The sequence below is a fragment of the Pocillopora damicornis genome, chromosome 7, assembly GCF_964200805.1.
Source record: "Pocillopora damicornis chromosome 7, jaPocDami1.2, whole genome shotgun sequence".
NCBI lineage: Eukaryota > Metazoa > Cnidaria > Anthozoa > Scleractinia > Pocilloporidae > Pocillopora > Pocillopora damicornis.
In genome coordinates this window covers 10811123-10829426 of record NC_142676.1, presented here as the reverse complement: position 1 = coordinate 10829426, position 18304 = coordinate 10811123, and the positions used below count along the sequence as shown (strand labels likewise).

The 18304-nt window shown below is 37.4% G+C and overlaps 1 protein-coding gene across 2 annotated transcripts; it reads left to right on the top strand.

Moving 5' to 3' along the window:
* Positions 1-5125: 5125 nt before the first annotated feature.
* Positions 5126-16869, top strand: LOC149042524 (uncharacterized). 2 transcript variants are annotated; one of them, XM_089213072.1, is made up of 9 exons: positions 5126-5302; positions 9688-9965; positions 10219-10333; positions 10961-11083; positions 11486-11608; positions 11874-11996; positions 13498-13528; positions 14015-14141; positions 15543-16869. In XM_089213072.1, exons 1-9 carry the CDS (start codon positions 5230-5232, stop codon positions 16062-16064), a joined length of 1515 nt encoding a protein of 504 aa, XP_089069198.1. In that variant the 5' UTR covers positions 5126-5229; the 3' UTR covers positions 16065-16869. The 2 variants fall into 2 exon arrangements, with proteins under 2 accessions (XP_089069198.1, XP_089069199.1); XM_089213073.1 differs by having other exon boundaries at positions 5186-5302; positions 10118-10333.
* Positions 16870-18304: the final 1435 nt, after the last annotated feature.

Below are 18304 nucleotides of genomic sequence, written 5' to 3'. Positions count from 1 at the left end.
CGTAAAAGAGAGAGCGCTTTTTAGGGAAGCGTTTGCAGGAAAGACTGAAAAGATATGATAACATTTATGTATACGCCCCTCAGATCAAATTCGCTTTTAAGAAAAAAGGTGTGGTATTTACTAACTTCTTTAATATGCATTACCCTAGCAGTTTTTGGGAAGAGTTGTGATTGAATAAATAACGGAACAAATTATTTGCTAAATAATAAAAAGTGTACCTCATTAAAAAATTGTAACATATGCATTTAGCTATTCGCTGAAAATGCTCCATTGACCCGATTATCAGAAACGAACACGGCGGACCACCGAGTAACAGACGTTAGACCGGCCGCCAGACCTTCTAACGACATCTATTTAAGAATCAAAAGCGGAAGAAGCGAAACAAACGCGCGAGAGAGAAAACAGAGAACAACGACGTCTTCGATGAGCTGCTGGAGAAGCACGAGCTGTGGCGTGTGTTGCGAGTGGGTGCCTGGATCGGGAGATTCCTCCACAACATAAGAACCGTCCGTAAACAGAGAGTCGTTGGTCCCTTTATAACTGAAGAAATACAGAAACAGACAACGTTCTGGATCAAGCGAGCTCAACAACAAGCAAATTCGAGCGAGAAATTTGAAGACCGTTTACAGTTGAATGTGCAAGGAAACCGGGAGGGAATTTGTTAGAGTGCAGGGGAAGAATTCAAGGCCATTACCCCATATTTTTATCAGACTCCTTGCCCTTCACTCGCAAATTAGTTCACCGATCACATGTCGACACACCGCACAGAGGAGTTACCCTTACCATGACCAAAGTGCGAGAGCTATACTTGGTACCGCGTTTAAGGGCACTCGTAGAATAAGTTCTCAAGGCGTGTTCAGGCTGCAAGCGGTTTCAGGCTATGGCACTGACAACACCGCCTCCTGGACTCCTATCCACTGACCGCACAGAGGGGAGCACCCCATTTGCGGTTATCGGAGTTGATTTTGCAGGGCCCATCAAGTACCGTATCAAAGCCAAAACAGAAGGAAAGGCCTATCTTGCATTGTGCGCATGCAGTCTTACACAAGGATTATTCCTGGAAGTACTACCAAACCTGGCGACCAATTCCTAAGAAGTTTAAAACGGCTCATCGTGCGCCGCGGGCGCCGGAGAAGATATATTCCGACAATGGCAAAACCTTTGTTGGCGCCGAAAAGTGGCTCAAACAAGTTATGCGTGACGAGAAGAAACAAAACTACTTACCACATGAGAACATCAAGTGGCAATTCAACCTCAGCCGCGCCGCTTTGTGGGGAGGACAGTTCGAGTGCCTCATCGGACTGGTCAAAACAGCTTTAAACAAGACTATCAGATACGGAATGTTGACCTGGACAGAGCTGTGTGAAGTGGTACTGGATGTGGAGATTGTTTTGAATATTCGCCCTTTATGCTACGTCGAAGACGACATACAGTTACCCGTGCTTACCCCTAACTCACTACTATTTCTTCGATCAAACCAGCTACCAGAACTGAAACCACACCATCTAAGAGAATTTGATCCGCGCAGAAGAGCTCAATATCTGCGAAGGTGCAAGCAGGCCTTATGGACGAATATTTACGAGGCTTGAGAGAACGACACCGGATGAAACACAGGGGTCAAACCACGCCCTTGGCCAAAATTGAGGTGGTCATCATCGAGGACGAGGAACGAAATTGCAATAAATGGACAATTGGATTTGTGGAAGACCTGATTTCGGGACGAGACGGAATCGTTCGCGCCGCCAAACTTCGAGCGGGGAAAAGAACACTCGAACGGGCAGTACAACACCTTTACCCACTGGAGCTTTCCTGCGATCGGGAGAATATACAGACTCCTCCGCAACTCAACCCCGAAGCCCCGACATTCAGGCCCAGGAGGGATGCAGCGGTAGCCGCTCCTCATCGCATTCACATATTGATACTGATTAGAGATATTTAGGTATTTCTATCTCGTTCATTGAATTTCAATTTTTATCGAGTGTGCCATTCTAGTGTTTTTCTTGAGAGATTATTCAGCGTTAATTGATTTTCGGTTGATTTTTTGCGATGTGTCAGATAATTGAACAACAGGATCATATTATGTCTTTAAAAATGAGATAGACCAGAGCATGAGACGGGAGAGGAAAGATCAAGTTGATTTTTTAAATGAAACGTGAAGTTTCGGAACATAGCAGATTCTTTATTCTCATTTCCGACACAGAGTTTTTTACGAAAATACACTTTCAGTATACTTTCTTGGCTTTTATCTTCATGTTTTTTTTTTGTTTAAAATTAAAAGTAACACCATGTTGATCGATTAATTCTTCTTTAAGTATACCGTGCTTTACTGGCATTAAAACTTAACCTGATTTGTAATTACTTTTGTTAAAGGATCATCATAACATGGACATCAAACAAAGGGGCAGTTTTTACGTACATGTCCTGTTTGCTATGATTTGTCAGGTTCTAAAGTGCTATCACTGTTCTTGTCTTCATCGCTCCTATTGTCATCGTTAACAGTATTTACACGATCATTCTCGTTTTTACTGACATCAACATCGCCAATATCTTTGGCACCTCCCATTGTCCTCGTTATCAGCACGGCCCTCATCATCCTCGTTAAAACTGATATTGAGATCGCCAACATCTTTGGCACTCCTCCCATTGTTGTCGTTATCAGCACCACGGCTATCATACTCGGTAAAACTGATATTAACATCACCAACATCTCATCGTCATCGTTATCAGTACGACCACCACCTTTCTCAAATTAGTCTTCTTCACTTCGCCCTCTGTTCGGTAGCAATCCTACTCTTTTCCTGCATTCTCTGCAAATAGCTGTATAGTAAAGGAGAGAAATATGTGTTTGTAAAATCAGTCAAAATATCATATTTTACAATGCTGATTGTTCCATAAATAAATAAATAAATGGAAAAAAGTAATAATAACAATTATAAAACTACAGTAAAACAAATTTATGATATGCAATATTTTTGAAAATTTCAGAATGTTCGTTGGTGGTAAAAACATCTCTACGTATAGCTAAAAATATTCGTTTCTTTATGATATGAAATCATTTAGCAAAATGTTGAAGCATTTCTTGATTTTGCTCATAACAGGTAATAATATTAATAAAGTTGGGGACAAGGATGGCAACTAGGATTTGCACTAGAATTTCAAAGACTATCTAAATCAATTTTATCCTGAACTAAAAAAATTCGTCCGTTTACTGGGAATCGATGGTTGCGAGAGTCTGAGGTCAAATGAGTCTGGATTCAAAGTTTGTTAAGGTTCAAATGGTTTCTTTATTTGGAAAAAAACTTACTCTTTTTGATGGATAATAGCTTCTACGCTTTTCTGTTTGTTTTCTCGAAATCGATGTTCAAAAATGCCCAATAAACTGTAATCAAACTGTGTTTGTTTTTCTAACAATCAAGGCTACCATAGCAACAATACAGCTCCAAGGAGACAGGTTTGTTGCTCTATCTGCTTTTAACTCGAAAGCAATATAAATAACCTCTTTAATAATAAAAGTGATCAAAACAAATTAAGAAACACGAGCACATTATTTTGACAACATTTATATTTTTAGAGGGAAAACACGAAGTAATGTAAATTCATTGAAGGTATGCCAAAAGACTACCACTAATAGAAAAAAAAATCAACTGATTCTCCTCAAAGATTTCATTTGCAGAGAAATATTCCTTCAATATTTTTTGTACGGTCATTTTTTAACGTGTGCGCCACCACGATGTTGAAGTAACTTTCTATAAACGGAAACTCATTTCAATTTTCTATGGCACTCTATGATTATTGAAAACCCACCTTTTTATTTATTTTTTTGTCTTCCTACTCGTTACAAAATCGGAATATAATGGACTTACTTCATCAAATTCGTTCGTTAGAACTTCTTATCGATAAGTGAACGTTTGCTTGTAGAGTCCGAAAGAGGTACTTGTTTTGATAATTAAATTGGTAAAAAAAAGCTAAGGGCTTACTAAGTAGGACTTCTCCCTCCTGAGACTAAAAATGATCACAATAATAATAAAAATAATAATAATAATTACAAGAAAAAGTCAGCAATCTCTACCTCAACATCATTCCAGTTTTTGATAATGAAGATAAGAAGTCAGACCGTGTATTAGTGTATATCAAGTGAAAAGTTTGAAACTTGTGTAGATATCAAAGCTAATTTGAACTTGTGAAAATGAATTTCTGCTGATTCATTGCCTCTAATTGACATTATTGCCAGACGAGAGCAGTAAATAATGGAGAAGGAACATGATTCACAGGAAGTTCTTACCAGAGAACCAAAATAAACATTGTTAAGGTAATTCAACAAAGCATCACAATCCCAGCTGTTCTACATATCTTTCAGCGAAAAAAAGGGGAAGACGGAAATATTCACAGAAATATGGATATGAAAGGTGTCGCGGAGGTGAATTGGCTGACTTACCTTGTAACAAGGCTCCATGATAATTAAAACTTATCCATCACGAATATCATGACACACAGGAAGTTCTTACCACCACCAAAATAAACAGTGGTTGCATGATAATTTGGCAAAGTTTCACAATGCCACCTGATGTGCATGTGGAAAAGCGATAACCTTGGAAACCATCAAATGAATTCTTCATTTTCACAAACTAGATTTACATCTATCCATTTCTTTAACGCACACATTTTCCACGACGAACTAATTTAGTCAATTACTTTATGACACAGAAATTTTGCGAGCTTTACCGGTCTAAACGTCTGCCCGATTTTGTTATGAATATAAAATTGTAGGAAAGTTGCGTGACCTAAAAAAATGATTTCAGGTCCAATTTATCTTAGTTCAGCACAAACAGTTTAAATATCAGTGTTTAACAAATTTTTATTTATCATTTCTAAAATGAGACGACCGTGTGGATTTGAAAGGTGTCGTGGGGGTGAATTTACTGACGTGTGACATGCCTGCATAATTACAACTGTTATTTATCAATTTTTCATGATAGCATGTCAGGCCACAAAAAGATGTGACAAAACTTAATTATGACACTTGACGGGCAAATTATACATTTGTACTGGCAGTACCTAAGGCACAACAGGTGGCATACGAAATAATTTGACTGCCATTGGTTTAACCGCCGATAACCTAATTTCCATTGTTTCAAACTTCCCCTGTCATGATAAGTAATATCAAGTAAAGAATTTGTTTCTTAAGCATACGTTTAATGGGCCACAACTTTTCTAATCCTTTTCTGTAACATGCGTTCTGTTTCTGTCTCCCTTCTCTTATTGGAAGTCTGCTTTATGATACAAAGGGCTGTCAGATCACAAGGTTAGTTTCAGTATGACTTACATCCAATTCATGTTTACCTTTGGTTCGAGTATTGGTTTTTTTTAGGAAACGTTCAATTATAAGAAATCGTCATGAAGTAAAAAAAAAAAAAGGCTTTATCCACCTATATTAACTGAAGAATTGTCGTTAAAATATTCAGTCATCAACCTACAGCTAGTACTTTGAAGAAATATGATATTTTCGTGTCCGAGGCATGTATTGTTTTGAACCGCTCGAACTTTCGGCGACATATTCCTTGATGGTGTTAATGCGACTCGAAATTTCGGGCGAAAATTCGCTCTATGTGGGGAATATTCGGAACGAAAATTCGTTGCTATTGTTCATTCTTCTCAAAAAGATTTGGTTGGATTTGTGGTTTGTTACTGATCCATGTAAAACTCCCATAGAATTTCCCGCTACGATTTCAGTCTCTGCGCGACCCATTTCGTTTACAACCATGGCAACATTTAGGGTATTAATTGTGTCGATGCATTTGGGATCATTTACGTACTCTACTTTTCGTAGTCATCGTAGCAAAAGTTTCGAATTATTCTAGAAAAAAAATCAGTATCCTCCACAAGCAAGGCCTCCACCCAGCTGAAACATTAAAAAGCGTTGAATCGCTAAGGGTTACTAGTAAGCGTTTCGCGCATCATTAGAAAGTTGTGTCTCACCGGTTCCGTGGCAAATTTACCTCAATCGGGAAGACCTAAAAAGCTGTCTATGGAAGCGAACAGTGTAAGTGGGAATAGTGCAAAAGAAGTATTGCCAAAAGGTGCCAGAATTTACGCAAAAATAGGGCAACGTGACCAAAATACTAGTTGTTTCAGCTTTCACTCAATAGTATTCAGTGTTTTGTTGGGAAATGTAAAGTATTTCACGCCTTTTTTCACACTCTTTTATTAACGTCTGCTTGTGTAGGATGAAAACGAACAAAGGACGCTTAAATGCTAAAACACTGTAAGCTCTCTGAAGCTAGTGTTTTTTTTAATATATAAATTGAGAAGAATAAATATTTCCAAACAAACATAGGTGTTGCGATATCTGGAAAGCATACTGCAATCAGCGATATAGGTACTGTTTATTTGCACAGGTATTGAGAACGAATAAACAAGGAACCCATTTCTCGATTGACCGACGTTTGAAAACACTCTAAACACGTTCTCTGCTCTCTCTGGTGAAAAGCGGAGTACTAAAGTTAATGTTAAAAACTATTCCAATCATTTGAGAGTTTATTTCCACCAAATACATGTCTCTTGGTCGGAATTGCTCTTCATCCCGATTTACTTTTGTTGTTGTAAACTGATCGAACACTGAATCGGATATCATGGTTTAGGCTTGAAATTAAGAGATCCTCGCAGCTAAGAACACTACTGAAACGAGTTGTTAAAATAGGACCTGAAAAAATACAGGCCCGAACGGGATTTGAACCCATGACCTCTGCGATACCGGTGCAGCGCTCCACCAACTGAGCTAACAAGCCAACTGAAAGCTGGATAATGTGTTGGGTCCAAATAAACCATCCAGGCGATGAATGATGATTTTAGATTTCAGCTCCCAGTTGGCTTGTTAGCTCAGCTGGTACAGCGCTGCACCGGTATCGCAGAGGTCATGGGTTCAAATCCCGTATAGGCCTGATTTGTTTCAGGTCCTATTTTCAACTACTCGTTTCAGTAGTGTTCGTAGCTGCGAGTATCTCTTGATTTCATTTCTTCACCGCAGTGTAAAGGCTAGCTAGGAACACTACTGAAACGAGCAGTTGAAAATAGGAGGTAATTAGTGTTAACAACTGGGTTGAAAACATAAATTAGCCACCATAAAGGGTAAAATTTTGGCACGAATGGATTGTACTAAAACAGCTGGACAGATTTTGGAAAGTTCAGAGCGGCAATGTAGAATTTATTCGGTGAGTTTGTTACGTTTTTGGTACATGGCTCTGATTGTGATTCTCATAATATTACGTGAAAAAATAATTTTGGGCGCACTGAATTTGGTGACGATATTGATTCGAATGAGAAAAAACCTGAACTCTACGGCCGCTACATTGACGATTGCATCGGCGCTACCTCCTCTACCAAAGAGGACCTCACTCAATTTATAACCGCCGTCAACTCCTCTCATCCGGCTCTTAAATATACCTGGGAAATTTCCGACACTTCTTTGGCTTTTCTAGACATCAAAATTTCAATTGAAGGCAACGGCTTATGTACTAGTGTTTACTACAAACCTACAGATTCACATAGTTACTTGTTGTATTCATCCTTACATCCATCACACGTCAAGAACTCCATAGCTTTTTCACAGTTTCTCAGACTTCGTCGTTTATGCAGTGACGACTCTGATTTTTCCGAAAAATCAGAGGCAATGTGCCAGTTTTTCGATAAACGTGGCTATCCTGTTTCTGTCGTTCAAGCGGGCTACCACCGTGCCCAACAAATCGATCGACAGGCAGCACTACAAACGGCCGGGAAGGAAAACACTGACCGCATTCCATTTACTCTTACATTTCACCCTCACGACCACGCAGTTAAATCTATCATTCTTAAAAATCTTAAATTACTCCAAAACGATTCAGAGACTGGCACTATCTTTTCGCAACCCCCACTTATTTCATTCAAACGTGACAAAAACATAAGCAACTTTTTAGTCAGGAGTTCATTTCAAACCAATGACCAATCTGGAACTTTTAAATGCGCTCGCTCACGATGCAAAACTTGTCCTTTTATTCACAACGTAGAGAAAATATCGGGACCTAAAAGATCCATTAAGATCATTCATCACTTTACGTGAACCTCCGCCAATGTTATTTACTGCATAACTTGCACTTATTGCAATAAGTTATAATCGGCGAAACAGGAAGACGACTGGGTGACCGATTCCGAGAACACCTTCGCGATGTGGAAAGAAATGACAAGGACGCATCCAAACCAGTTGCTAGACACTTTAATCTTCCTAATCATTCTAAACAGCATATGGCAGTTTGCGGCCTTTCCTTACATCTAGGCAGTTCGGAAAGCCGTAAAACACTAGAACAAAAATTTATATTCCAAATCGGCACCCTTAATCCCCACGGAATCAAGGAGCGCTTTTCATTCAACTAATTTATTCCTGTTTTCTCGTCACCATATTCCCACCTATGGCGTAGCCTCACTTTCTGCATATAAATCCACACACAACCCACAATTCCTCTAATCGCTCTGACGAAGGGCTAACGCTCGAAACGTCGGCTTTTTTACCCTTTATGGTGGCTAATTTACGTTTTCAACCCAGTTGTTAACACTAATTACTTCCTATTTTCAACTGCTCGTTCCAGTAGTGTTCCTAGCTGCGAGGATCTCCTAATTTCATTTCTTCACCGCAGTGCAAATATATGAATTTCATATCTCTAAAATCATCATGGCTTAGGCTTGTTTAAACATCAGGAAGCTGGAGTTGATGTGCAAAATATCTGGATTCGTCAGGGAGATAATTTCAGCTAAGTACATGTATCATGGTCGGAATTACCGTAAGACGCGAACGCTCGGTACAATTTGCCCGATTTCGTTGTCATCCACAGATCGAGCCCAGAGTCTGTCGGACGTGATAACTTTTTGATGTTTAGTCCTTTTGTCTACTGTGTTTAGTCTCAATTATTAAATGTCTCTGTCTGTCCAAAAGGTTGGAAATACGTTTAAACATATTTTTTGTTGCATAATATACAAACTTGATCACTCGTGGAAGGCTATTGTCAGTTTGAAGCGAAGTTTCTAACACTAATGATCGAAAGACACTTTCCGGCGCAGAATTTTCGCGTCGTGGCGAAAATTCAACGAAAAAGCTTTCTCCGCTCAAACGAAACATCGCCTAACAGGCTTCGAACTTTCGACGAAAGATCGTCAGAACAAATAACCAAATTCGCCGAATTCCGTTTGCATTACTTTTGCACAATACTGTAATTAAGTAAGAATTCTACAAAGCGAAGCACAGACGATTACAAAATCGATGTCAGAACTTCTGCCGAGGAATTTAAACCCCCATAGTCGTATTCCTCCACTGACCCAAGCTGTCCAGAGATTGTCGTCTTTCCGAAGATACGTGCCTTTAATACAAGCCCTCAAAAGAAGCGAAACAGGAATGAGATAATTTTCAATTTAATTAAGAACAATAGAGAATTGCCGTGTACGTGTTTACCTACTCTCATAATAACACCCGAAAGATGGCCGAGGGTTTGTATATCCCTTTTCTTGTAACACTTTCTGCAAGATAGAAATAAAATAGACGAAGAAAAAAATTCAAGTCTAACACAACTGATAGTGAAATATCACCTACCAAGTTTTCCGTAATTCTCAACATATCAGCATAAGCAATAACGTTGCATTTGATGTATTATTATTTCCATTTCAAAGGTGTCTGCATCGCGGACCAATGTCGTAATTTGGAGTTTGGACCTGAGAAGGCATTTAAGGGGAAACGCCTCGTAAACCACACAATTCGCACCGTAGAAATAACAGTTTCTAGGTTCTGTGAAAACTTGTGTTACATGGAGCCCTACTGCGTCAGCATTAATCTTTATACACGGGCAGATGGAAATGGAAACTATAGATGTGAACTGAACAATGCTACTCATGAAGGACACGAAGAAAAGTTGATAGAACAAGCAATGTATTCTTATCACGCAGCTGAGGTAAATATTACTTTAAATTTGAAAGTCAGATTGGTGTATTTTGTTTTTCTTTTTAAACTCTTTATCTCATAATCACTTTCAGTTACGAACTTGAGTTGTTTTCACTATTTCAAGACATTAGCAGTAATATTGTGTCTGTGCTTTTTACCAAGATCTCCTCAAAGACAAAGCATTTTAAAGTTATTAGATGATGAAAACGATTGTAATGATGATAATGACAATGAAATTGACAACGGTTTGTTTCTTCTGTCAGAGCAACTGTGTTCAAAATCCTTGTAAGAACAATGCTACTTGTCAAAGCGGATTTACTAAGAAAGGTTATCGGTGTCTGTGTACCGCTGGATTTGAGGGTCCGATTTGCGAAAGAGGTAAACACAACTTTTACGTTGATATTTTGAGACCTTCAGTTTAACAACAACGAGGAAAAACTTTACCGCACTACTTGTAAATTAGGTCTCAACGAATGAAAGAGCTTTTTCTGTCCTTATGTGGTTGAAACCGTTCTTACTAGTCAGTAAAAACCGAAGGACAAGAGGTCTTTATTGCGGTTCCTTCACCACTACAACTCAATGGCAAATATTTGTTTTTCTTCATTTTTTCTCGTCATCTCCTTTCTCCATATTCGTGTTCACATATCTTCTGAGCTGCACTGAAAGGGGAAAGGAACAATAGAAAAATACATAAACCACAAGCAATTATAGCCGGATTAAAAGAATAGGATATAAGATATAACTGCTTCGCAGCTCATCACTACTACATGAGACTGACAAGGTGGCTGTTAGTCGATTCATTTTCAGTACATTTTTTCACTCGATGCAAACCAAAAATGACGTGTTGTGGTCATAAGTAGACGGAAACAACGCTTAGCACATTAAGAACAATATGTGAAGGAGGCCTACCCAATGATTGTTGTTTTTAAAGTTGTTGATGCTTTAGTTTTTTTTGGTACGATAATTTTGTTTTCATTTATTTGTTGTTTTTTTTTTTTAATTCAGACGTCAACGAATGTGTTCGCGGGCTACAAAAATTCAGCTCTGATGCGTTCTGCACCGATACCAAAGGTTCATGCAATTGCACATGCAAACATGGATTCACGGGAAATGGACGAGAATGTAAAGGTAGGCGTTGCATTCATTAGCAGTTATGTGAGGAAAAAAAAAAGTTACATTTGCAAATTATCCACAAAAGGGATGATAACATACATCTCGATTCTCTCAGCACGAAAATGTAAAGTGAAAGTGAACGCGACAGGGAAATATATGGACGAAATCACAATGAAAATTCTTCTTGATCATCAAAGTGTTTTTTCACCAAATGAAATCAATCTACTCATCACTTTTTCTTAGTTTCATTCATCCTTGGTTGTTGTACAGACTGTCCTATGGCTACAGAAACCTGTTTGATGTTCTCAACAACAAACATTAAAGCTGTACAAATCAAATATGAATATCAAGTAATGTTGCTGACCTTCCAGTCATTTATATATTTTCGTCAATTGTTTGTTGGCTATATATCTATAGACATCGATGAGTGTGTCGGAGGGTCACACTCTTGCAGCCCTGATGCCTATTGCAACAATACCAAGGGGTCTTACAACTGTACATGTAAACCTGGATTCCTTGGGAGTGGAAGAGAATGCGAGGGTGAGCGTTATTTTTGAGAATATTGAGCAAAGGAGTATTTTATAATTTCGAACTTTCTGATAAAGAGTGAAATACCAATACAGCAGTACTACATCCATAGACATAAAAAAAAACAAAAACAAAAACCTCTGCCTTCTGATTGAAAAACCAAATAGCACAGAATAAACAACAAAGCGTCTTGCAATTATATCTGCTGCTATTTTTTAAATTGTTCATCTATTTGTATGTCTATTTTTTCTATTCTTTTTATCGTTTTATTTTGGAGATATCAACGAGTGTCTTGGCACTTTACACACCTGCAGTCCTCATGCATTTTGCAATAACACCAAAGGGTCATACAGTTGTACCTGTAAACATGGACTCACTGGAAATGGACGAGAATGTAAAGGTAAACGTTGGGGTCAAAATATAGAAGAAAAAATCGTTTGATGAGAAGTCAAAAAAGAATCTTTATACATTCGCGATAGCACTGTTCTTCTATTGAGCATTGGTTCCCCTATACACTAGATGGAAACTAATAGGTATTACAAAGCAAACATTGCAACGCAATTTTAAGAATCTTTTTACCATTATAATATTATTTAAGGCTACCAGAGGTGCAAGTAAACCACTATTAGTATATTATACATTAAATTTATTATCAAAAATCTGATTGGTTGGGGGCATTTAATCAATATAGAACAGCGTGTACAGTTGACATGATAACACAATGTCCGCAGCGGATATTGCAGTTATCATTTCGAGTCAAATTCTACTTAATCTCTAAGCCCCATTGTTTATTGTTCCATAAAGAAAACATACGTGCTGCCAAACAAAGTGAAAGAAAACTGAGAACTGTTTTCAGCTACAAAGCAGAGCTTGGAAAAGCTTGGCAAATGATAAATTCTTCGGTCAATTAGTCACACTGCAATCAATATAGTTTCCAAATGATTAATTAAATATAGATAAAATAAATTAACATTTCCCTTTAATCAAAGAAAAATCTGATTGGTTGAGAGCATTCAGTCGGTATACAATGGCGTGTGCACTTGACACGATAACCCAATATCCACGGCAGACATTGCAGTTATCATTTCTAGTTCAAAATTCTTTTAGTTTCTAATTTCCTCTTCCGTGTAGTGTTTAAAAACGTTTGCTAACTCAGGTTTTTGAAAAATCTATGTAATGAGAAAATTATTGAATTCGATTTTGCATGAAATTGCTATTCATTAAACCTTGTCTTTGTGTCTGTGTGATTTCCCTCATCCTTTGGCTTCAGAAGACAACTCAGATCTCAGTTTTGATAATTTAAGATATCTTACTCAACCTCATCTAGTAATTGCTTATTAGCTTAAAGCTTTTCTTCATCTCCTTTTTTTTTAATTGGCAAGTGCCTCTGAAACAAATCCATCGATGATTCTTAAGCGTTTGAAATTTATCTTCTTCTAAAATCACAAAATACGAGCTGGCATTTGCTGCGGCTTTTACTGTTAATATTATCAGCCAGATTTGAAACTAAATGCCCAATCATGGGTCTTTGATATTTTTCGAATGAATTATTTTTCAAACACAACTGGTAATAAACTTGGTAAGCCTTTAATAAGGTAGAAACTTTGAATACTGGATAAAAATATCTATTACCTTTTTAAGATAACAACAATCGATCCTCTTCCGGCGCTGTTTGTTATCAATGATGTATTTGAAGAAAACATACATGCTGCCAAACAAAGTAAATGAAAACTGAGAACTCTTTTAGCCAAAAAACAGAGCTTGGAATGTAATAAAAGTCTTCAGCCAGTCAGTCAGATTGCAGTCAATATAGTTACTACTAATCCCACTAATGGATTAAGATGTAGCTAACACAAGTTCAAAATTTCTTCTGATAAAAGGCATTTTTTAACTTCTTCCAGGAGCTTCCTCGTGTAAAGAAATTTATGACATGTAAGTACAACTGATTCTCGATATTATTTTCATAGTACATCAAATATCCCGCTTGCCCGCAATTATTTAAAGCCCATCACGGCATTAAATGTACCCAAATTTCCAAATTTTCCACATTCCATATGCAAAGAAAGTCCTCTTTCAAACCTTGATTCATTTCAGTGGATTTCATTACTGTCGTCACAGATGAAGTGAAAAAATATCATTTGCACTCGGACACCTGTTTAATTCTAAGACAAAAACCAAGAATAGTTGCTATGACGGCTGTTGTTTATATTCCATAGTTGTTAACTTCTGAAGGATCAACTTTTCAATTGCTTACTTGTTGATTCATTATTATCATCACCTAGTTTCTTTCCCTTTATTATTATTATCATTGCCACCATTGTAGCTATGATAATCATTTTTATAAGCTCAAGTTTTACGTCACCATCACTGTTTTCTTTAAAGGTTTATTTCTTTTTTTTTTTTATTTGGATCCAAAAGATCCAATGTGAGTGGTGTGGTTACCCTTCTTGTTGACTCCCAACCATTGTCCGTTTTCTGTCACATGGGAAATTTTGGGTGTGGAGATGGAGGATGGACGCCAGTCATGAAGATTGACGGCAGAAAGGTGCATACTTTTGTTAAATAATTCATCTCGTGTATAAACCTGCTCTCTTTCAAAACGTTGCGAGTTAAAAACGTGCATGTTACTTATGTATGCCTTTTGTTTTTCATCGAGAAGGTAATACATGAAGAAATGACTTCGTTCAACGTAAATTTCAAGACTTTTTGTGTAGTGACTATTGAAAAAGAATGAAAAAGAATGTGTAAATATACCCTTACATATTTGTCTCTAGTATCATATAATAGCTAGTTTAGAAATACAAACCATTGAGATCATATTTCGGTTAAAAACTGTTTAGAACAAAGAACATATCTTATCTGAGTTAAAGTTTCAGACTATTTAAGGAATTTGTAGATATCACCCTGATTGAAAGAGTTGTCATTGCTCATCCCCCTGAACAGCGAGGGGGAGGGGGATAAGTAAATGAGGATTCTTGGAAGACTATAGAACATTTAGTGCCAGTAAACTTGCTAATGAGGAGGGACTATGGATCATAGGGATATTACAGAGTCTTAAGGGAGGTTATTTTTATCGTGACACAATGAAACACCAATATGTGTATATATATATATATATATATATATATATATATATATATATATATATATACTAAAATCAATGAAAAACAAAAGTCTTCTTTTAACTTTTACTTTGCTTTTGCGCTACGCGTTTCACCGCTGTTGCGGCTCTTCAAGCATAGCAAAATGTGTTTATTGACTTGTTACGTCACTGATCTAATTGTAATCACATTAACAATATAATGGCTATTATAATTCGAAGCGCGCGCGAGCAATTAGCGTAATTTCAAGTCATTAAGAACTGGTTTATATTTCGAAATAAAAAATCTCTCTTTGTTCTTTCTCATGACCATGACATTTCTCATGTAAAACGGAGAGATGTGAACTGAGGGTTCAATCCCGCAGCACATGCATCAATATGCTTATCATTGGTTTTAGTATCTTCATTCGACACGGAAGTTTACAGTTTCTTTATATATATATAAATATATATATATATATATACATACATATATATATATATATATATATATATATATATACATACATACATACACAAAGAGATCCGAAATTCTTTTAAGAATTTATCCTCCTACCAGTCTATCATCCTTCATTCACTTCACAAACGATTATTGTTTCAATGAGTTTTGATTGGTGTGCGAATGAAAACACAGCAAGACTCCTCGCAAATGTGTCGTGCACTGAGTCCGAGTTGGAAAAAAGATTGACGTTAGTCTTCACGACACGGTGTCGTAAACGCTGAGGTCAATTCAACGGTAAAACAAATTAGTACGAAATCAATAAATACAGATATACGACAGGATGTCGACAGCAAATATCCATCAATTTGGAGGAAATACAAAAATTAATTGCTCCTCTATTTCAGACCACCTTCCATTATGACGCGCATTATTGGAAAAATCACGATAAAGTCAACCTCTTCGGCGGAGAGACTGGGTTTGACGAACAAGAATCAAAGCTACCTACCTACTGGAACACCTCCTTCTCTAAGATCTGTCTTGGAATGAAGATCAACAAACACCACAAGTTCATTGTCATCAATAGGCTGGCTGACTCTCTGCACTCACTAATCGCTGATGACCAATACCGCAACACCTCACTGGGTCGTGACGAGTGGAAAGCGTTGATTGGCAGCAACGCCTCTTTACAGCACAATTGTAACAGGGAAGGATTCAATGTCTTTAGTGGTCGGAGAGATCGTTCTAAAGTCAGAATTGGTATCATTAGCAATGACCAGAACGACTGCTATTCGTGTAACTCTTTGATTGGATTTGGTACAGGAAGTCAACATAATAACGTAGAGTCTTGCGGAAACGAGGCACGCCATATTGGTTTAGATAATGGACAAAAGAGTATCAAAGCCATGGGGTACATATTGGTGCAATAAAACCAAATTTTGACGTACTAATAAAGTCCGTAAATCACGTTTGGTTTACCTTGATGACATCCTATTCAGTCCGAAAAAAAAGTCAGACAAACAGTCGCCAAAAAGCGCTCAATATACAGTAACTACGCCTTTACATTACTTAAGAGAAATGTAGATATCTCCAAATCCTTAAATTTCTTAGACCTCAGCATACAGGCATATTTAAAACGTTTTCTCCTAAAATGTTAGTCACGTCAGCTTCATTAATCAAATTTGTAAAATATTTGCCCAAAAAAGCATATTTGTCAATGAATTTTGCTTAATTGCCACTTGGCTTTTATGCAATAGATACAGCAGTGTTAGGTCACTCGAACGCCATCATTCCTGGCCGGTCTCCCTAGAACTTCATTGCTTTAGACTTGAAATGACTAAAAAGATTCGAACAATTATCGGCATTAATCGATCATCGAAATCAGAATTTTCTAGCTGTTACAGTCCCTTGCAATCAGAGCATGGTACATTTAAATGCCACGTTTTCGAATGCTGAACTGATTCATCTTGTGTCCTTTTGGCGCTGGTAAAATAGTGGAGGAAATGAAATAGACTCTAGTTCTATCGGTTACAGTTGATGTTTTAATACATGTAGTGCCTGTTGTTTGCGTAATTTGCTGAAAATGTTTAAAATTGAAACTACTCCTACAATTTAAAATGTTGTGCTATCTCTCTCGGTGAGATTGATTCAACGCAGTAGTGTCGCCTTACCATAGGCTAAGATGTAAGATAGGAATATTGTAGTCAGTGTTTAGTTTTATTAAAGTTTGTTTCTGATGTGGTCTTTGTCTAAACTCTGAAGTATCGTCCTTTTGTTTCGCCGTGATTAGTCCTAAAACTAGGAGCCTCAAGATCTTGGACAAACTAGGCCATGGGAAGTTTTATTTTTCGCAGACTTACCTGTACCGAGGCCAAACGTTCGAACTTATTCTGGTAGCATCAACTTTTCACAAAAATCTTTCAGTTATAGTTCATCAAATTATGGACACAAATAAAGATGCGATGGGCGGAGTAGTATATTAGAGTCAATTGACCAGTATGGATGAAAGATTCCTCCTCCACCGAGCCCTTCGAATCGGTTGAGTTCGCTAGCTGAAAGGAGATCTTTTATTTCTTTTTTTTTCAACCCTTACTTTTCTTTTATCGACATCATTCAAAAGGAACAAAAGGTAAATAAGTAAACTGAAGAAATGTTGTCTACAGTGCCCGCCCAAAGACAACTCATAAGAAAGTGAGCCTCGCGCTTCTCCATGGAACCGCTAAGAGAGTTAATGCAGATACAATGAATTCGCATTTTGGAGAATGGATGTCTGAGCCCCATGACGTTTGAACGTCTGCCGTTGTTCTAGAAAGATGAAACATTGATAAAAAGTGCTATTTTTAGTTCATGCCACAAATAATCTGAGGGTATGCTCCTAGACATAATTTTCTGATGATCTTTTGCCTCGTCTAAAAATAACTCTTGATATCTTTTCAAAAACGCTTCCTCGATATATTAAGCATAGAAAAGGGAAATATCCTTTCCGTAACTTGAGGATTGTGAACATGTCGTTTTGATGTAGAAAATTTTTTGACAGGGTTTACACTCACAATCTCCCATTGTATTGCAAATATCTGTTGTTGTTGTTGTTGCTTTGCTTTTGCTTCTATGGTTTCCTCCAATTTTTTTATTGTTTCTACATAATTGTGCCAAAGAAAACGATGAAAAGGAAGTTGCTTCATGTTTGAGCATAAACCCAAAAACGATGCTCATGATTGAACTTGATTATTGTTTTTAATTTTTGAATTGAACATGAAGATGGCTGTAACGAAGTAATTTATTTCATGCTTAAATTTATTGTTGTTATCTTTGGCTTTATTTCACAAGAACGTCAATGCTGAAAATCAAAACATCTTTTCTGGCAAAAGCTGCTGGATTCAAGGGTGCGAGGTGCCAAAACAAGTAATCAATAGGCTTTTTTGTTAATCGTATCAAACCTTTAATTCAGCAACCTTAAAAAAAGGAGTGTGAAGTTTAAGACTCCTTGAAAATTATTGAAGTGTAAGTGTCAGTCCACTGCAATCGTATCGCTAGCCGAAGAGTGGTGTAACCAAGAGATGCTTCAACCGAGAAACGCTAACTTTTTCTTTCTCTAGCTACACCGTAAGGTGACAAACCCTAGAGAATATTATACTCAAGAATTCTATTACTCTTCAGGTTGTTACTCTAG